The sequence below is a fragment of the Myotis lucifugus genome, unplaced genomic scaffold, assembly GCF_000147115.1.
Source record: "Myotis lucifugus unplaced genomic scaffold, Myoluc2.0 scaffold_315, whole genome shotgun sequence".
Classification (NCBI taxonomy): Eukaryota; Metazoa; Chordata; class Mammalia; order Chiroptera; family Vespertilionidae; genus Myotis; species Myotis lucifugus.
In genome coordinates, this window is record NW_005871363.1 from 854732 (window position 1) to 876423 (window position 21692).

General features: G+C 46.2%; 1 protein-coding gene across 1 annotated transcript in view; it reads right to left on the reverse strand.

Annotated features, from left to right (window-relative positions):
- Positions 1-21692, reverse strand: part of LOC102424654 (contactin-6) — a 98847-nt gene that overhangs the window by 47553 nt on the left and 29602 nt on the right. The window contains exons 5-10 of the mRNA XM_014465922.2: positions 18729-18932; positions 16521-16623; positions 5848-6032; positions 3512-3648; positions 1852-1981; positions 566-716 (exon numbers count right to left, since the gene is read on the reverse strand). Of these exons, the coding sequence (XP_014321408.2) occupies positions 566-716; positions 1852-1981; positions 3512-3648; positions 5848-6032; positions 16521-16623; positions 18729-18932 (910 nt within the window). The remainder of the gene's footprint in view (positions 1-565; positions 717-1851; positions 1982-3511; positions 3649-5847; positions 6033-16520; positions 16624-18728; positions 18933-21692) is intronic.

The window sequence follows — 21692 nt, forward strand, 5'->3', positions numbered from 1 at the left end:
TCTCTCTCTCTCTCTTCCTTCCTCCTTCTTCTCATGACTCATCTGCTCTCTCCTCTTCCATCTCCTCTGTTCTCTCTGTCAGAACTCCTGCACAGATCTCTCACATCTTTTGGGAGGAAGCCGCTTCCTTCTCAGAGCCTCTCTCCTTGGCTCAGGAGCTCATGCTGTGGGGAGCGGACACCTGTGTGACCATTTGAAAGACACAGGCCTGTGTGGGTGTGAGTCTCCCTCCCCCTTGTGTGCCACTCTTCTTCCTCCACGGCGGGTGTCGGGGTGGCGGGGGGGGGGAGTCAGGAAAAATCTTCAGGCCGGATAGAGGAAGAGGTCTTAAAGGAGTTTGAAGCTATATCTATTCCAAGCCTTGAATGTACTGCAGCCACATATATGCAGCCTGTCTCAGCTCTGGGAGGCTCTTAGATGTTTCTGCCATGTGGGCACTTCTGAATCCCCAGATAAGCAGTTGTGGGTTATCATGTGGGAGGGGATTTGGAAAGACCTCACAAACCAGGCATTATATTCCCAGATATTTCAAACAGTGAAAACACACAAACAAAGACCCACTCACCTTCGGCTGCGCCCCAGGCCCCGCGCGCCTCGGCTCCAGGAGACGGTGGCCCTGGGGAAGGCCCGCGGTCTGCACTCAATGGCAACATCCCCGCCAACTTGAACCACTGAAGTTTTTTTAATGGGATTTTTGGAGAAATCAGGAGCTGAAGCTAAAAAACAAAATGTTTAAAAACCTGTTGAATCGCTCACATAATTAACCTGCAGGAATGCGAGCCATAGGCAGCGGTCGCCAACCTTTGGGACCTCACGGACCAGCAGGGGTCCTCGGACCACAGTTGTCGACCGCTGCACCAGAGGGACTGTGCTTAGCTTCCTCTCCCTGCAGCCCCAGGCTCTGCATTGTGTGAATGCTCAGTGAAGGTCTGCTGAGGGAACGAGCCATCGTGGTAAGAAGCAGGGGGACTGTGGGAAACTCTACCAATCCTGCATCGTGGTCCCTGGCTGGGTTCTGGTCCCTGACGTAAAAGGGATGCTGCAAGGACTCGGGATTTTGCTCTTCTAAGGAGAGGGAGAGATACGTCAGTCCCATTGCCTCTCTCATCTGCCTCGAACAGGGACTTGATGTTGGCAGCTACAGCAGGCATCCCAGAACCACGAGGCTGCAGCCTGAGGAACGTGTAAAGAATGACACCCTGCCCAGCCGGTGTGACTCAGTGGTTGAGCATCAACCTATGAACCAGGAGGTCGCAGTTCGATTCCTGGTTAGGGCACATGCCCAGGTGGTGGGCTTGATCCCCAGTAGGGGGTGTGCAGGAGGCAGCCGATCAGTGATTCTCTCTCATCATTCATGTTTCTGTCTCTCTCTCTCCCTCTCTCCTCTCTGAACTCAATAAAACTATATTTTTTAAAAAAGAATGACATCACCATGGTGCTGTGTCAGGCTCAGCCATCACCCCTGACCTTCTCCTTAAGAGATAAAGGAACCCCTGCCTGTGAAGTCACTGTGAACTGAGATTCCTTTCCTTGGTTTTATTTTTATTTGCACCTGAAAACATTCCTGCTGGAACTTTCTGGATTATATTCAAAACCTCAGCTGGGACAAGCTTTTGGAGGAGCCTCTTGGTTGGGTGGGCCCAGGGTTGGCGCCTCTGGGAGCCCTGGCTGATTCCCCAACCAGAATAGGAATCACCTACGTTTTTCAAAAGCTAACTTACTTGTAGACATTTCCGCATTGTTTCAAGGGAAAGCAATTTCTGAGTCACAGAAGAACTGGGCCAAGATTCTGTCTAGTCACGTCTTGCTCAATCTCATTCTGAATCTCATGGTTATACATGCAGGCCTTACCTAATACTCTCAGCTCCGCGTTTGCATAGATTGTGTGGTGTTTGTTTTCGGCAGCGCACTGGTAGACCCCGGAGTCAGACACATTCAGCATCGTTATGGTGAGTGTCCCATTTTCTACTTGAATTCTTTCCTAATAAAAAAAGGAGCCATGTAAAGGGGCTGGGACGTTAACGCGGGCGTTCTCTTCATCAGGGCCGATTATGAACCGTCTGTGCAATTGCTGTGCTGTGATGCGAACTGATGCTTATGAAGATGAGCCGCGTACACAGAGGGACCCCGAGCAGCTTCCTGACGTTAAGAAAAATGGAAATATGCCCGGTGTCATTTTAGTGTACTCTGTTATCTCATTCCTGTGGAAATTGGCATGATCTACATAGAGTGTATGTTACATTCCTTTATATAGGATCTAATTTGGAACACATCACCATTCCAATTATTCCCATTATTGACTATATTAGTCACGGATATCCGAGTTAGAATGGATCCTTGCCTTCTCATCACAAGGTCTCAAAAAGACTTGGATGGATCACTCGGGAATTTTCTAATTGCATCATACGTAGCGGGGGCTGCATTTCTCTTCCGCAGCCAACTATAAGGTGAGCTTACACAGCCCAGACCCATTACGGATTCCCATTTGGGGCGCAGAGTGACAATTTTGAGTGCGCATTATGAAATCATTTCACATTGCAAACACAACCCAAAACGAACTATTTCAAGGTCCCTAGTACCATCCTCTGAAGAGAAACAAGTCAGCTGAGGAAATGGAGGGTGTTCTGGGCGGAAGGCATGCAGGGAAGTCCCACTGAAGCCAGAACAGAGCATCATTATGTTCGGCCTCTAAACAACAGATGTCTTTTTTTTTGTCTCTGGCTGTGCCTCCATGTGCAAAGCAAAAGGGAGAATTAACACAATGATTTGGATAATTTGATGCGAAAGAAGCAGCTCTGCCTCACTTTCTGTGGAGTGTAGAAGAACGCATGCGTGAGACTGGAAAATGCAGAAAAACAGGGTTAGACAGTCGTTGGTTTTCACGAAAGCGAGATACTGGGTAAGATGAAGACCTGAGTCCCAGAACCAGGTGGACAAAGTTCAGAATACTGATCCCAACATTCCCTAGCTGCTGCATGGCCTTGAACAGTGGCCAAACTTCTCTGAAGGCAAATTTCTTCATCTCCATAAAGAAATAATCAGTGCGTCTCTCCTAAGGTTGTCATGAGGATATAATAAAATAAGGCAGGGAACATGTAACAGGGCCTGTCTCAGAGGAGAGTTCAGTAGATATGAACAATGGTGGTGATGGTGATGGTGATGGTGATGGTGATGGTGATGGTGACGGTGACGGTGACGGTGATGGTGATGGTGGTGATGGTGATGGTGATGGTGATGATGGTGGTGATGCCTGGATGTAAATCTAGTGCTAACAGTATGCGGCTCTGCAAGTGATGGTCTTCTCTCCCCTTAGTCTCCTCAGTGGGAAAAATGGGGACATTATTAATAGCTCCTTTGAGTTTGTCTAAGGATTAAATCAATTAGTATATCTAGAGTCTGTTACGTTCCCCAGCACCTACTGCACACTCCATCAATGTTAGTACTTGTTCCTGTTTGTGACACAGTTTCCCCACCAGAGCAGGGGAGTTTTCATAGGGACACCTTTGCTTACCTCTGCACCGAGGCGCTCACCATTCTTTAACCAGGTGTACCAAGGCCGGGGCTTTCCTCTGGCTTTGCATTCCCAAAACAAGCTGTCGTAAATGGACAGGTATGTGTCCTGGATTTTTTGCTCCCATTCTGGAGGGGCTGTTCCAAAGAGAGACAGAGCAACTGTTTGACAAGTTGGTTGGTTATCGAGGTACCCTGCTCCGTGCCGAGGTTGGCAGCTACAAGGGCAGCTGATCCGGTGTGGAAGCACCGGACAGGCCGGGTCTCCATGTGGGGCCACAGAAATCGTGCTGCAGCTCTCGGTGGGCCTCTGACAACTTGGGGTGTAGGAAAAGGTCCAAGTGCAGAATGAGGCCAGATAATCATTCCAGACCAAGTATTAGTGCGTGGGTCAGATTAGAAAATGTAGACCCAATCTGAACCCTTTGTGTGCAAAGACCACCGATTACACTTGACCTGAATTAACTAAAAGTAAGTGTATCTGTATCAGACATAATTCAACATAGTAACTGGAAGTATAACTCCAATCTGAGCCTCATCGCATTTTAGTTGGAGGATCACCCTTTCCCTCACCTACCCCCACCCCCCCCACACCCAGATAAAACTCATGCCAGGAATAAGGACTGTGGAGTGGCTATGGGTTCTGCACCTAACTTAGTCCTGGGCATGCATTTTCCAAAACCTTATCTCTAACCAGAGGCGGTTCTACATAGTCATGAGGCAAAGGTCACCTGGGATTGTTGATGTGAACGTGTTATTCAAGGGGAAGGTAGGATTATCCTGGCTGTCACTCAAACAGGTAGGGTATGAATTAATGTTTTGAAGCTAATTTGGTTGTGGTGAGATCCCCGTGAAGGGGTGTAGGTGGCCATGCTGAGGATGGAGGGCAGGTGGGAAGAGCCTCGTTTTGGAAGATTGTTCACAGTTCTCGTCTTAGACCTGACAAACATGACCTGTGAGAGCTTGCTCAGTTCACCTAAGGCTTCCTACCTGTAATGTCACTGAAAGTTATTTCTGCCTCTTATTATTATGAGAACTACAGGAGCTTGTGTTTATGAAAACTTCTATGTAAGCTAACAGCTACTGTATCAATGTAGGAGGGATCGCTTTACTATTGATTTCCAATTTATAGATATCTCCATCTTCTGTGCAACCTCTTGGTTATATCTTTGTCTATTTAACAGAAAAGTGAGAAATCTATTAAAAAATAGCCCATGCTCAAAAGCCTGGTACCACTCAAAAACTCCCAGTCACATCCTCATTATTTTATTTACAAAAGATGCTAGATTCCAGAGACTTTCCTTTAAGACGAAGGAGCTATTGGAAAGAATAAATGCAGAAAGGTAAATACACATACATACAGGCGTACAGAAATAATCACCAGGGAATCATGTTCTATATATAACATAGTAGTTTTCATTCCAGGTTAAAATTGAAATCCGGGAGGAAATGGGAGCTAATATAACCGAGGCACATTACCTGGTCCCCACAGGACACTCGAGTGGCATGCCTATGAGCTGATATCAATACTTCTGACATGGCTAGTTATCAAAAAGGCATTGTTCTCCAATTACTTTATCGATGATTAGTAACATGTCATCTACAAACATGTCATAGAGAAAGGCATTTTGGGCCACGTGTAAATACAGTTTTCAAAAGTTTTCTAGGACAGATATATTAAATTTAATACAGAAGGTGAGAGAATTTGAAAAGCAAATTCTCTCACCTTCTGTATTTTGGTAATTCTGGGGTCTATTTTATAGTTTATTTGATGAAAAAATAAGTGACTTCAATGCAAATGTTGTATCTTGGCCAGGATGGGAGAAACATAAAGACAGCCTTTAGGGAATATGCGTGTTTATCATCTCTCTTACATGCACGAGATATTGTGGTAACTGAGGCAAACCTATTTTTCAATGAAGTAATGACTGTGGTTTTCTGTTACCTACATACAAGTAGGCAATATCTAGGAAACAGAAACGGATATTGACAACTACACTCAGCATTATGCTCCTGTCACTTGTCACTGTCTCCTTCTGTACTTAAGGAAGTCCCAGGCTACCGCTGACTGTCCCACGGGAAGTAAGTGGATCCCATGGTGCTTCAGGTTATACAGGTCTGTGGCTTCCACAGGACACGGCTGATCTTGCCACGGCAAGTAGATTAAGCGACGGCATGAACACACCATGCTGAGACTCGCCCCCTGCATCCCAATCCGGACACGTGGCTTCCCCACCTGTCCCCGGGCATGTCTCCAGAACATGCTCATGGCTATCACAGTTTACTACACGGGACGGCACCAGATACCCGCATGCACGTGACATTCCGTGAGCTCACCGTAGAAAACGAGCCGGCCCTTCGCCAGGTTCCTCCCGCGCAGGTTGCCTGCAGTGCATTCGTAGAAGCCTTCGTCTTCCTGTTGAAAGTTCGGGATTTCAAGGGTAGCCTGGGATTTGCTGTACTTGACTTTCCCTGGCAACGGGCTTCCGTCCAACCTCCTCCAACTAATATCGGGGACTGGACTGAACAGTTACACCGCGTTAGAACACGATCCGGCTGGGTCTTGTGACAACAGGGTAAAATGGGAGTGTCCTTAACATGAACTCTGAGGGAAACCCTCCAATGAATCACCCCCGAGGCTCGCATGCCGGTCATGCGACCACTTGCATTCACTCCATCAGCGCTTGTAACACCTCATTCAGGGCCTGCCACCCGCAGTCATGGTGCTCTGACCAGAGAATGAATTGCTGAGCAAAATAAACATGTTCTCTGGCCTCACACTGCTGACAGACTAGTGGAGTGATGTGCCATAAACAAATAATAAAAAATGAATCTATTTGTAAATTGCAAGAAGGTAAACAAAGGGCATAGGCTGCAGAGATGGCCCTGAGATGATATCAATTTAAACACATTCAGGAAATTGCCCAAAGGATATGGCATCTCAGAGGAGGCAAGCTCTGTCTGTATTTGTGGATTCTAAGAAAGTGGTAGATTCCTCTAAAGCTAAATTGGTCCCAGCAGGCACCTGAAGACGTGGGTGGAGGGTGAGCTAGATTACCAAGGGGATCAGTATTGTGATCGACCCATGTGAATTGGGAGAGCATGCTCCATGAGCCTCAAAAAATACTCATCACCCTGTTTTACAACAAGTGAAACAACAATAATCTATAAATGACTGAATGGTACCCTGTCTTCTGTTAGAGAGAATGTGTAAAGAATTCCTTTATTTATAGGAATATAGCTTAATATCATAGATCTGATATCTTTAGTCTAATATGAATATACTTTTAATATGTAAACTTAATGTCTGACAATGAAGAGTGAACTTAGAAATCTGTGGCTTAGAAGACCTCACTTTTACATGTTTAATATAAAGTCACAACAGGACCACATTCTCTAATAAACTATAATAATAAAAGCGTAATATGCTAATTAGACCGGACGTCCTTCCAGGCGAAGCCAGGGCTAAGAGGGAAGCCCGGGTCCCGGGTGTCAGAGGGAAGCCGGTGCCGGCAGCAGGGGGAAGGAAGGCCTACTTTTGCACGAATTTCGTGCATCGGGCCTCTAGTCATTTATAAAACCAATCCCCATCCATTTACATTAACATCTCTCCCTTTCTCCAAGCATGCCCCTCTTCATTCCCTTTGAGATTGTCAGGTGATCTAAATATTTATATTTGATATGTTGTAAGTTAATAATAATATAATTATTTTGCAAAGCCAAAGTGTCAACTTTGTAGAAGAAGCAGGATTTTTTTCAAGTTGACAAAAGTGACGCGGGAGAAACTTCTAACCACATGAAAAGTGGTGGCCAAGAGTCTGAGGAGTTCGAATGGTGAACCCACTGCCAGAAGTGGGTGGTGATGACCCAGAGAGGCCTCTGAGAAAGCAAGGACCTGCCGAAGACACTGTCAGCATAGAAAGTCATACAGTGGCTCACATGTTGTCAGAAAACCTACTCCGAGTCGATGTTTGATTTCATCTATTGTTTCAGAATTACCAGAAAGTTACAAATCTTGAATTTTAACACAAAATAAAATCACTATTATCATAAATTTAGTTTCTGTCTTTTTGAAAAGCCTTGCCCACTTAGCACAAAATGAGGTTGACATTTTAGTAAAATGGCATATTCCTGCCACAATTAACCTCAGAGAACTGGTTTTCTGTCCATTCGCTTTACGGAATACCAAACTGGCACACATGAAAATGAATTTCTGCAGGAGAATTTGTTCACAGAGAGGGATTGTCACCTGGTTTGAACTCTGTGCTAGATGCAGAGCTGTCCAGTTTTTAAACACACGTCATGCATCTGTGAACATGTGAGAGGTTCTTAGCCCTGGGTTGGGAGGCCTTGGATGTCTTTCATTCTCCACTTTCTGTTTATCTCCATTTTCCATTATTTTCCTACAATGAGCATGCATTACCCACGTAATAAAAATTTCTAAGAATGTTTATTTACAAAGGGAGATAATAGAGGCTGTGATACTTGTGTGAATGCCCGGCCTTTTATCTCTTTGTGACAGTGTATCTCTGAGGTTTATGACAAAGACACGCACAGTATCCGACTAGAAACGGTTATGATCGCTGGCATTCAGACAAAAAATAATTTCAGTAGAGAGTACTTTCCATGCTTATATCACAGTCCATTAGTTTGATTGTGAAGACAGCTCAACTTTTAACCTAACTAAATATCTAAATCTCTGAGCCAGTAACAGAAGGGTTTGATATTTAATGATAATGATCATAACCCTATCACAACCAATCGCTACTGATTACTAAGCACACACGATGTGCTAGGTACTATCCACATGGACGATCTGTACATAGGATTTCACTGTCTCTCCCTGTAACTAAAGGCAGTGGAGCTGGGGTTTGTGTCCCAGCTTCTTTGCCTCACACACCCCAAAGCCATTGTAAGACCCTCCTCTGGTCGCTCTGACATCTATGGATTTGCAGAAAGTTAGTCTCCATGTGACGTGGGGGCAAAAAGAACAAGTCCCACCAACCTCAGCTATTCTGACTTTCCTCCGCCCCATGGAGCTCAGTGATGCCACCAAAGTCTCTCTGGATGAGCATCACTCCCTGGATGGATGACGTGGCTGTCCTCTACAGCAGGGGTGGGGAACGTCCAGCCTGCGGGCCGTCTGAGGCCCAGAAAATCATTTGGTCTGGCCCTGCCAAGGCATGAGGAATGAGTTAATTAAATGTTTGACCTAATATAGCAGGTTAATTTTTAGGTTGATAATTTTGTATGGCCCAGGAATGATGTCATAAATACCCAAATGGCCCTTGGCAGGAAAAAGGGTTCCCCACCCCTGCTCCATAGGGACCCCATTCCAAGGGGAGCAGTGCAGGAGGGAATGTCAGTGCCCCTTCAGGTCCCTGAGCCTCCCAGATCCCAATGGCTCCCACCCTCAATGTCAGCACCCACCCCTCTTCCTGACAATCCCCTTCCAGCTACCTGAGCTGACAGAGCAATGATTCAGGTCCTGCCTCAGAGACTTTTGCACTGTGGCCACTGTCACTGGTCCACCAGGGAGCCACGGCCACCCAATCGGAGGCAGCCAGACAGGGTTCTGGGATGGCTTTCGGAAGAGCTCCAGAAGAGCAAATCTTTTTTCATGGGAATTTGTTCAGACTGTGGGATATAAACATGGAGCTTTTCCCCACATGGAGAGAGGATCCGTGAAAGCCAAAGCTCAGGCAAAGGGGAAGAATAACTTAGAATTCTTCACATGCATTGATCAAGCTATGCCCCAGGCCAAAGCGTTTCAGTTCATCAATGGTTCTCTTTTTGGCCTAAACCTGTCTGAGTTATACTCCTGCTGATTTCTGTCAACAAGGACTTGATGGATTGAACACCTGGGTCCTACACCTGCCAGGCTCATGTCTGTCCGTGAGATTGAACTATGGGATTTGGTGCATTCCTTCTGGATATCCCGTTTTATAGTTGAGATAGTTGAGAATTCTCAAAGCAGCTCTACGATCCAAAAGTAATCACTCAAATAGTAAAAAAAAAAAAGCTTTTTTTTTTCAATTTAAGTCTTATCAAGTGCATACTGTGGCCACATTTCATGGTAACAAGTTTCTAGTGGGAAAAATATCAAACAGTTTTGTAAGATCCATAGATACTATTTAAATGTTGAGATTGTGGTCAGATTTGTTACGTCACTGCTAAGCAAGAAGGCTGGGATTCTGTTTGACTGGTAATGGGACTGTATATAGAGTCAGAGAGAATTAATGCAAATCAGAGGCAACGGAAACACATATGCATCCTAGGGACAAGTCCCCATTTGGGGGAGAACTTCCCATGAAGGCACTAAATAAACTGCTTAGATTTCACCCTCTCTTTTCTGAAGCCGCGTGAAGAATGCACCCAGCAGTGGGGACCCCTGAGGGGCCTTAGGGAGAGAGATCATTGTGAAATCTCTTGAAACTTTGCCATTAGAAGGTAAGTCATAATCAATGGCGCCATCATCCTAACTACAGACATCTGCCATTTCTGCCCACGTCTCCCTTTCAGCTACAGCCTCCCCCGCCCCCTTTTTATTATCTTCACAAATATGAGGTAGAAGTCGAGCTTGGAATCAAACCTCAGGAAAGAAAACCAATCTGAAGCAAGTCTCTCATGCGGTGTCTCCTCAGCCCAGAGGTGAGCCCCTCACGGACCTCGCATGCGAAAGGGGGAGTTGCAAAGCCTTTTCTCATTTCCTCCCGATTTTCTAAACCAAGTCAGCCTGAAACGGGGCCTCACAGTTGTGGAAATGGCCAGATTATAAAAGCAAAATCCTCCAAACATTTCCTTCCTTCTTTCCTTCCTTCCATTCTTCCTTCCTTCCTTCCTCCCTCCCCCCTCTCTTTCTCTCTCTCCCTCCCTTCCTCTCTCTCTTTCTCTTTCTTTCTTCCTTCCTTCCTTCTTCCTTCCTTTCCTTTCCTTTCCTTTCCTTTCCTTTCCTTTCCTTTCCTTTCCTTTCCTTTCCTTTCCTTTCCTTTCCTTTTCTTTCTTTCTTTCTTCTTTCTCTCTCTCTCTCTCCTCCCCACCCCTCTGGTTTCCTGCTTCTTACGTAAGTGTCACCCTAAACAGGGACAGACACTCCATTCTCTCATCCGTATGCTTTTCCTGAGTGAGCATTCTATTACTTTTATCAAAGATGGAGATACATTCGTTAACCATCTGGCCGAGCTCAACCTTAATTGGAAGTTAAATGAAAGCTCTCCACACAGTCGTAGGAACTGTGTTTCAATTCCATACTTTCAGCCCATAAATAGAATTTTCATTACTGGTGCCGTTTGAGAAAGCTTCTATTTCTCGCCTGGATTTCTTAAACCTCATTATCCGCAGCTTAAATCCAGGCCATACCGAGTTTTTAAGTAGAAGCTGGTCCAGAGAACCCGTTCTCAGAGATGCTTACGTTGGGATTATTCTGAACTCGAACCTCATTTCAGAAAATCCCGTCAGTGGCCATTTTTAATCGAAGGGACTGAAGCGGAGAAAGGAAACGGGCGAAGAGCCTTTGTTAACATTTCAGGCTGCTGGGCCAGCTGCTCTCGTTTCCCGACTTGAAATATTCATACAGAGCCTGAGCGGAGGGCTGTCCCGTGGGGACACAATAGGGATAAATCCGCGAGCTCTGCAGAAAAGCAAGCTCAGGGCACGGAGGGAGGAGACGTCTCTGCCGGGGGATCCGCATGTCCTCAGGATCCTGGGGGCGGTCAGTGTCCACCCAGGCCCCTTGGGAAGAGGCTGCTGGCCGGCAGGCACTGGTCTGCCCTTCCACCGAGGCTGCCCCCGGGACTGAGGAGCCACAGTGATTTGCTCCTGACCATGGAGGCACTGACACAGGGTAGGAAGACACGGGCCGATTCTGTGACACAGTGTAGATCCCTAGCCTTTGGAGCCTCAGCTGGATCCTCACCTGCAACTAGAGATAATGGGCACAGGGCAGGCTTTGGAAGAGGGTCAAAGGGGGCATATCACTGAGAATGTGAAGCCTGTACCAAAAGGAAGGCTCATTAATTGCTTATTGTCATGATTATCAAATGGGGCCAGGGCCTGGTCGATGTGGCTCAGTGGTTGAGTGTTGACCCATGAACCAGGAGGTGCCGGTTCAATTCCTGGTCAGGGCACATGCCAGGGTTACAGGATCGATCCCCAGTAGGGGGCGTGCAGGAGGCAGCTGATCCACAATTCTCTCTCATCCTTGATCTTTCTGTCTCTCTCTCCCTCTCCCTTCCTCTCTGAAATCAATAAAAACATATATTTTAAAAATAATAAAAGACTAGGCTTCAGGATACATTCCGGGGCACGTGGGGCAAATATGTCTGGGGAAATACTCTGCTCTCTAGCTACTCAACACAATGAGCCAAATGACTATTTAGACGTTCAAACAGGGAATTTTAAGATACCTTGCCGATGATTTTAAACCAATCATTATGGGCCTAGAATAGCCGTGGGCAAACTACGGCCCGCGGGCCGGATCCGGCCTGTTTGAAATGAATAAAACTAAAAAAAAAAAAAAAAAAAAAAAAAAAAAGACCGTACCCTTTTATGTAATGATGTTTACTTTGAATTTATATTAGTTCACACAAACACTCCATCCATGCTTTTGTTCCGGCCCTCCGGTCCAGTTTAAGAACCCATTGTGGCCCTCGAGTCAAAAAGTTTGCCCACCCCTGGAAAGTCTGAATGGACCTAGTGTAACTCCACAGCCCTGTGGTCGCCCTGTAGGATGTCCCCTGCGTGAGGAGAAAAGCAAACTTCAGACGCCTGCTCAGGCCTCTGGAAGTCCTGGGACACCTAGAAACACCTCGGCGAGGCTTCAGATTTACTGCTGGACATTAATAGCCAAGCTGGGTATTTTCCCCCCATAAATTAGGGAAATATATATATACATAAGATATACATGTTTACATAAATATGGTCCTCTGTGCGAAGGCTCCGGGACATGGGAACATGCAGTGGGGCTATGGATTTTATTTACATCCCAGCGCACTGACAGCCAAGTTCTTAAATTAAGAAGGAGAAGAAAAGGAAACCCGCGGGATTGTTTACTAGCGGCGGGAGAGTTACGAGGGACACCGGTGTAATTTCTGCACCAAGAGCTCAGGCCCGTGTTGGCTTCCAAGGAGACACAGGTGTGGCAGCCAACCTGCCTGCCTGTGCACAGCACCCACACCCCGAGCCTCTCAGGGTGCCTCACAACGCAATTAATTTGCAGCTCAGATAATTAAGAGTCTGCCACGTGAAACAAATGAGAAGACTTGAGAGTTAAATCTGTGATCACGACAGCTTTGAAACTGCAGCACAGAAAGTAAGTGATGCGTCCCAGAAGTCAAAGCCATGGAAGGTGAGGCAGGAATCTGAGGTTTGGTCATAATCACCCTATACTCAGGGTAGCCTGCGCTGGTTGGAGATGATTAGACTTGGTGCATACACGCTCCTGCCAGCCTTACTTTTCCTCTCCATCCTCCCTGCCTGCACATTAGCAGCTGCCTCCTAAGGTGGTGGCTGGGAAGGAAGCTGTGCTTCCTCTCTAACCCTCTATACCAAATTTTAAAAAAATAATCATTTAACTTTTTAAAATTAATTTTAGAGAGAGGAAGGGAGAGGGATAACGAGATAGAAACATCAATGAGAAAGAAACATCATCAATTTACTGCCTGCTACTGGGGATTGAGCCAGCAACCCGGGCAAGTGCCCTGTCCGGACTCTAACCAGCCTCCTGGTTCATGGGCTGATGCTCAACCACTGAGCCACACCCGCTGGTCTATACCAGATTATTACAGATGGTAGATATTGATATCATCATACATAAAATGGTAGGGCATATGCTCCTCAATAGCCCTGATTGATTTTTGGGAATCACTTATTTCTTGTCATTAAAAAAAAAAAGGTTGAATTTGAAAAAGGTTATTTTTTGAAAAATTTTAAATCATTAATATATAAAATCAAAATGTACTGGTTGCTCATATAGTAGTAATTACAGAGAATCTAAATAGAAAATATCTCCATAGTTTCATTCCCCACATAAAATTATTTTAACATTTTTCTGAAAAATTTCAAGCCCTTTTTTTAAGGAAAACATGTACAGAATTGGGGGCTAACTTCATCTGCGCATGGGAAATTTATTTACATGTTAAAATCTGATATAAACACCAGTGGCTATGGGTGTGGGTTTTGAAGTCAGAACCAGTGACACTAGATTTCAACACCAGGTCTACATTTACCTAACACCACTGTGTTAAATCAACCCCAAGCCTCCATTTATGTTGGTGTAACAGGGACTGCATTTACCTCCTGCTGCAAACATTAGGAAACTGGATAAATGTATGGAAACAAACCCGACTCTAGAAATGTAACAAGGGGGGCACAAAAAACCATGGTCCCCAAAGGGAGCCTGTGGTGTCCCTGTTTTCTCTCCCCAGGCATTTCCCAGGTCAGAGAATATGGAGGGAGGACAGACGTGGGACATGCCTGCTTCACTGAGGTGAGGAGGCAAGGAGGACTGAGGAGCTGGGGTTGTAGGTATCGGAGAGGATGGGACCGCTAATGGAACAAGCTCCAGAGGGACACGCCAGGCGAGGCAGAGAACAATTCTCACAGACAGAGGTAGAAGACGGCTTCCCACCATCCACAGCTGAGCCTTAGGAGCATTCAGCTGAAGGTGCATCTCAGTCATAAACCAGCCTGAGACAAATGTTGACTCTGAATCTACTCAAAGGAAGCTTACTCACAGGCCACAGAAAGATCACCCAGATTCCTAGTAACTTAACTCTGATCACTAAAATCTAACACCTGGAATAAATATACCACAGTCCAGCATTCCACAACATAATGTTCATGTCTACAATTCAATCAAAAATTACTAGATGACCTACCAATGAGAAACATGATTAGGAGAAAAAGCAGTCAATAGAAACAGACCCACAGGTGACAGGGATGATGGAATGAGCAAACAGGGACTCTCACATCCTGGGGGGGGGGGGGGGTGTCCATAGCAGAGTGGGGATTGCAGCAGGAAGAACAGCAGACCTCAGACTCACACGGACAAAGAGCCTAGAGAAACCCAAACAGGACAGGGAGACAACGGAAACCCGTGGACGGCAGGGAAACGCCAGCCTCTGGTGACGCAGCCACCGCGCACAGTAAGCACAGCCCATGTCTTAGCTGCATAAACACAAACCTCACTCTAAAAGCTAGTTACCTAGTTCCTTTTACCCGAGACCGCATGTCTAGGTTTCAATAAAAAGTGCAAAAAAGCAGTCTGCAGAGACAAAGCAAGCATTGCAGCCAGACCCAAACAGGGCAAAGCTCTGGAGTATGAGCCTGTGAATTTAAAATAATTACTCAGAGCCTAAAGCCAGGTGGGAGTGGGTTCCTTGCCCTGCCTTCCTCACAGAAGCTGAAACCAAATAGGTGACTCATTCAATGTAAGCCTCACGTTCTCACACGTAAAAAGCTATGGTGCACCCTGCACAATTCTGAGGATAATATACATCAGATACATTCTTAGTTAGACATCCTAACAAATAACATCTATTTATGTGGGATTCTTGAGAACTAGCCTAATAATTTTTGGTTATTTATCATGTAAGAGTATTTTTTTTTAATTTCAGGAATCCACATTTCCTGATGTTCAATGTAATAGAATAAGCTACTGATATCTGTTTCAGATGCTATCTCTCACTGGTTTTCTTTTTTAAATAAATCACCTAATTTTCAAAGTATTTTTCTAACATTTAATATTTTTTTTGATAACTTTAAATTCTGAGAAAGCTTGAAAATGGTCAAAGTCCATAATATCTTAAAAGGCAGGCAAACAAACAAAAACTGACAGGAAGTCCCCATTTTTCCCTTCCTTAAATTAATCAATCAATAATTAATCATTAGACAAATACTATGAGATCAGTACTGAGCAAAAATAAAATAGAATCTTTTAAATACATGAAAAACACAGACTGAAAACTTTAAATATCTACAGAATTCCACATATAAAAAGGAACCTAACAGCTTTATTAACCAGCACCGTTTGGGTTGCTCGCTGTATTTACCTAAGAACAAGATGGGCACTTTAAGTGGTGTTTCCCGCAGTTCGGACTGGTAAGCACCATTTCTAAATGTGCTGACCACCTTAGCAATAGACTGCTGTGTTTCCTGAGTGTATGTCCACCCTCTTCTCAAATAAGCAGTTATTGGTGGCCAGTACAATTGCATTCAGAGGGAGCCCTCACTCGGCCGGTGAGAGCCTGAGCCCGTCCAGTGTGGTCTGTGGACAAGCGTGGCCCTGCCTGGGAGCTCACGGGGACAGAGACGTGGGACTGACACCTACAACATCTCCCTCTAACCATGTCCCCGGTGTATTGCACACTCATGTTTAGAAACGGCAAATCTACCCTGTTTACCCCTTTGTTCTGGGGCTACTGGTGTCCACAGGCCTAAAAATGAAGTGGGCCCATCCCCCAAAGGTAAAGAGATGTCTGAATGTTAATGTGCAAAACAGCAAGTCTTTGGCCGCCTTAAAAGCATCCCAATCCTGTTGGCTGATACACAGGTATCTGAGTCTCACAAAGCACCCCCACTGCCGCAGGTGTGCTCAATCTAATTGTCCACCGTGAACAATGGCCCTTAATTAGTCTTATTTTGGGAACCACAGTGCAGGCTTTTCATTTATAATTATCGCTGGTTAATTACGCAGGGCGACCCCGCAGGCCGTGGATGTGGGACAGGATGCAGGCAGGGTGTGTGGAGGGCTCGGTGACACACCCGCGCACTTACTCTCATGCAGCTGCTGCCGAAGTGGGTCAGACGGGCAGAAATAACAGCGATTTAGGGGAGAACTGCAGCCCCATCATTTTCAGAGTATTCGGCATTTTGCTTAAATTCCAATCAGAAACTTTCTCATTCCCCCAGCATTTGAAATCTGTTTGGTAATTTACCTTAGAGCAATGTTTGAATAGCAAAAAGTTTTTTTTTTAATTAAAACACCAGGAAACAAAACAAAACAACCTTACTTTCCAAGGGCAAAGCATTCCAGTTTTACAGACGAATCCTTTGTGGCTTGTATAGTGTCAGGAAAACGCACTTCGATCTTTGGTTCATATTCCCCCATCACACCTGTTAAACATCAAAAGAGCTAGCAGCATTCTGGAGGACAGAAAACAGAAGTTTCCCATGAAGTTGATGCTTCATTAACCAACATCGGATGTTTTGTCCTTCAATTAACAGTACTTTTCTATGTTTTCATGACGGACAGGGAGCAAGAGAAGGTCATGATACCGTTCAAGGGGTTCAGCATCTCCCCTCCCCTGAAAATCAAATGTCCAGGACATGGAAGTGTCAGAGAAGAGGCATCCGTTTCCCTGGGTCCCACATCAACATCATGAGAAGAATTACCGTCACCGACGGAGAACTGAACACAGCATCTAAGATGCTCCTGGGTGACCACGGACATCTCTCTTAGCGAGACCCAGCTCTGTCTCCCTTGGCGGGACTCACGGGGACCAGGTCGGTTCAGGAATAAGGACATTTTCAGCTAACAAGGTGAGAGGTCTGAGGCAGCACCCCTCAATCCAAAATCTCAGCATTGCTGCGACAAAGCCTGTGCAGTGATCACGCTAATTGGGATAAACAAAGATTAGTAAATGTTCTTATGTCACTTTATTAAGTGCTTACTGCTCAATAGGTTTGCTCTACACGTATAAGAATGTTTGCTTTGATAGTTTTTGAATGTCCAATAAGGCGTTGTGGGCATGGGCTAGGTTGAGCGTGAGACCGCGGTCTGATTGTTGTAAATATGCCAGCTGCCAGGTGAGCTGTGACCAGCAGCAACGTGTCTCCGCTCTACCCTCATAGGCTTTGTTCATTTAACCGAGGACACACCGAGGTTCTTTAAAAGTTTGGTTATTGTTTTACTGGAGTGATAGGTTCCTAAAATAATCAATTATTGGTGGCCAGTACAATTGCACCAAAGGCAAAAATTACAAAACACGTGGCAATAGAAGTACCTCATTTTTAAGACCTTGGTCATTCTGAACATTCAAAAGGGTCATGGGTAGAGCACTATGTTACTCACCTACATGGGTGGGTGTCATACTTTCCATTCTCTTGACATCTGCTATTTCTTGAGTGACAACTTTTACAATATACAATGCTCCTGATCTCTTGTTATCATGAATGTGTTGAAGGGAGCGAGGGGTGGGAGAAGAAGGGAATTACGAAGGGGAGAAGCAGAAACTAAGGGAAACAGAAAAAAGGGGGGCAACACGGTAGCATTTCTATGCATGTTGTTGACCTGAAGGGAGACATCGGACTCATGGATAAATCTAGTGGTTGCTAAGTTCTGAATGGAGACCATGCAGACCTGTTGGGCGGTCATTGATTATAAAAGCTCTCTCAGGAGAACTGCCTGCATGCAGCCAGTTTCAGCACTCGGTAGCCATCATGAGCATTATTTTCTTGCTTTTGCTAAACTCCTCCGAGAGGAGATAAACTCTGCCAATTCCAGAATCTGAACATAAAATGCAGCAGCCGACTTTCTGTGGGCACCTCTCCCACTGCGCATGTTTAATTAAAGAATCTGCTGGGGGATTTTTCTACTTGGACGACTTCCTTACGTTTTCCATCCTCTCGGTCTTACACCGGCGATGACTTGATTAAGCTACACAGCTCATCTGAAGTGTGTTTCTGGGCGGACAAGCGTTAGCATGCATCTTGCGTCTCATTCCTCTTTGCAATGCTCATAACTAATGTTGGCTCTCTCTCTTCCCTGGGATGTGAATTTTCCCCCGTTTTGTCAGTCAGGTTAATAAAGGGTGAACAAAAGAGACAAAGATGGAAAAGAAAGGCACCAAAGGAAAGCTGTGTCTCATGTCCATTAAAAATATAACAATTCAATTAATAAGTTTGGCAGTACCCACGCGTGTATACACACACCTACTCCCCAAATAGCGTTTTTGACAAAATACTCCCTAAGCAAAGCAAAGCAAAGCCGATGGATGACAGTGCCCGAGAAGAGATGGCATTGTATAGCCAGAATCACATACACGGTCTCACCTGGGTGAGTTACAGAATCTTATGTTTGTGATGGTTATCATAGTTGTGAATGGCCCCGGGACGCCTAGATGGTGTGGCTGCTCTGAACCAGAGGGAAGCAGAGCGCTCACAGACCTCCCAGGCTCAGCCACCGACCGAGCACACCCCCAAGAGAACCCTCCCCTTACCATCAGGCCGCTGCACCAGGGGCGTGGGCGGGCCTCGGATGCTTCTCCGCGCTTCCCTGTTCGTTACGAAGCAGGTGTAGTTGCCCACATCGGACGGCTCCACTTTGGCGATGTACAGGTTGCCTGTCTCTTGAGAAACAAACCGCCTGTTGTCCTCTTGGACGTGCAAAGGGTTATCGTTGAAGGTCCATGCGTAAGATAAATCTGGAAAACAGGAAAAAGACCTCGTGTCCTTACCAGGTTCCTCCTCCTCTAAAAGTTCTGTGCCCTCCTTATCCATGATGAGAATAAGATCCCGCCCCTGTTTGTCCAGTGTGTCTGTGGTCCTGGTGGAACGGTAACATTCTCCTCTATTCAGGTGTAGCCAGTTTGGATGACACGTTCTATGGTCATCCTGCCCATGCTGGCCAGAAGGCAGAGGCAGGAGCTGGAGCCGGTGGGGATGTCGAGTGCTGTTTGACTCCTAGAATAAGGAAGGTCCATGTAAAGGTCAGAGCTGCAGCTGAGCTGAGAGCAATGAGCTCGCCATCTGTGGTGACCAAGCAGAGGACGGACTAGCATCGCTTGAGACGTTGCAAGACTTCTCTTTGCAGAGGTCGGGAGGTTGAACCCATGTTTCTGTGAATGGCCTACTCTGCCCTCTGCCTTCCTTTGACCTCCCTAAGAGTCTGTGTCTTACCAAGAATGAACAAATATAAGTCACTTCTTATTTCTTTTAAAACATGCTCTGAAATTCTCGTCCATTCCCAGTTACCAAGTCTTTGTTTTCTTCTGCAAGTCCCTCCTGGCATCCTTCATCATCCCATGGGGTCTCTTGTCTCTAAGTTTCTTTACCGATGCCCTTTGCTGCCTCCCATCCAAGCCTCTTGCTCCGTCTCCACCAAAAAAGGGGTTCCAAGGGATTTTGTTGAACCACAGAGCCATCTAGATCGTCAACTTTTCTTCAACATAAAGAGGAGGACAAATGTAGTTCAGATTCCCCAGGTCTCACGGACACCTCATCTTTCAAACCTTTTGTGGAACAAAAATGCTCTTGAGCCAGTGTCCAGGCCGTGCTGAGCTGAGGGGTCTGCGGTCAGTGGCGCCGAGGGAGAGAAACCAGCGCCCACTCTCTGAAAGGCAAGGTCACCCCTTTCCTGTGACAGAACTGACAGGTTGCCTCTTTCTGTGCCTCCAAACCATTATTTCCTATACCCTGTAATCTTGGGATCTGAGGCCGTAATTCCCATCTCGCCCTTGGGAATTCATTGTTACCTTAGCTGCTAAAACATTTCGACCTGCTCCTAAATGTAGTATGTCCTTCAAGAGTGGAACTAGCAGGAGCTCCTGCAAGAATGTGGTCCAGGATTAGGGACGACTCCATAAAGAATAATAACCACAAAAAAGAGCTCTTTCATTTCATACCTGTTTCATCATCCTGATGATTTGTGTTGTGCGGCTGTTGCTCATACGCCCCCCTAATGAGAGGGTGTGGATGTCGCATTGTTGATACGAGGGAGAAGGACGAGGACCTAGATTCTTCAGACGCCACATACTTTGCTCCTTCCTCCAGTACCACTTCTTTCCCTTTCTTTGTTTCTTTGATTCTCTTTTTGTGGATCAGGGCTCGCCATGGCTACCCTCCCTCACCCTCAGGCTTCCTTCAAACCCCCAAGCTCCAGGCATACCCAGCCCTTCTCACATGTGGGACGACTGGGCCTCACCTCTTACTCCTCCCCCTCAACACTGCCTGCCCTGAGCTCAGTGTCTCAGAATCTGGTGGGATTGAAGGTTAACCTGTCACTCAAAATGACGTGTCTATAGCCAATATTAGCAGGGGATGGAACACATCTGTGAAACCCCTAACAACTAGTTCTCTCCAAAACGGCCTGTCTAGAGCAGAGATTCTAAAACTTGAGTGTGCGTCTGAATGGCCAGGGGGACTTGGTAAAACCCAGACTTCTGACAGGTTGCCTCTTTCTGTGCCTCCTCCACTCTGTGAGGGCTCTGTCGGTGGGAGGAGCCAGACTGTCAGGTTGGATCAAATGATTGAATGGCTAACCCTCCGCTGGGACCTGACCTTTAGACCATTCACCAGGACATTCCCTTTTGCTCAGATCACATTCCACTGGCCAAGACCAGTATCTTTCCCTTCAGGACCCACCCAGAGAATTCTCCGCCCACAAAAAACCCGCCTAGAGTCCTTTAAAATCTCTGACTCCCCGTCCCTGGGGCTGTCGCCATTTGGGGGCTCAGCCCATCTGGTCTCCAGATGACCTAATAAGTTCATAATTCTTTACTCCTCTTGGCCTCGGGCGTTCCTCCTTCTGCGACCCTAACACAGGTAATTCCACTGCCGACAATTCCCAGGTGCTGCTGCCCTGGGCCCCGGTCTCCACGTTGACAATTGCCTACATCAAGGTCAAACTCCATCTCCCCTGCAGGAGCACCCCCGGAGGGAAGCCCTGGACTTGGGGAGATTGGGGGCCCCGTGGCCCTGCCTCTGGGAGCTGTGGGCCTGGAGAAGAGCGTGTTCTCAGTACAGAAGTTCACGGACTGTCTGGGATGGAGAAGGCCTGAGAGGCCTCCCTCCGCCACCGCCAACCCTCCCCCCCCCCCTGATTTCGAACCGGAGAATGAGATCTCGGTGACTCGACCCTAGTAATACAAATGCTTTTTAGAAAACTACAATTTCTCTTTATTCAAGTCACTGAACTGCTTCAGGGTGCGTTTATAAGCTATTTACCAGGTAAAAATTTATCGATGTTTACTATTCTGGATACTCTTTCTTCCCAACCACCCATGACCCTCTATGAAATCATTAGTAAATTATAAAAACATGACACCTGCGTCACCCCCCGGATGTTATTTCATTCAACTATGCGCAAATGAGATTCGCGGGGAATTCACGACTTTTGGAGACCTAAGGAGTGATTTCCACGAACCTCGCCTCTAACAATGGTCAGTTGGAGGAATACATAATCA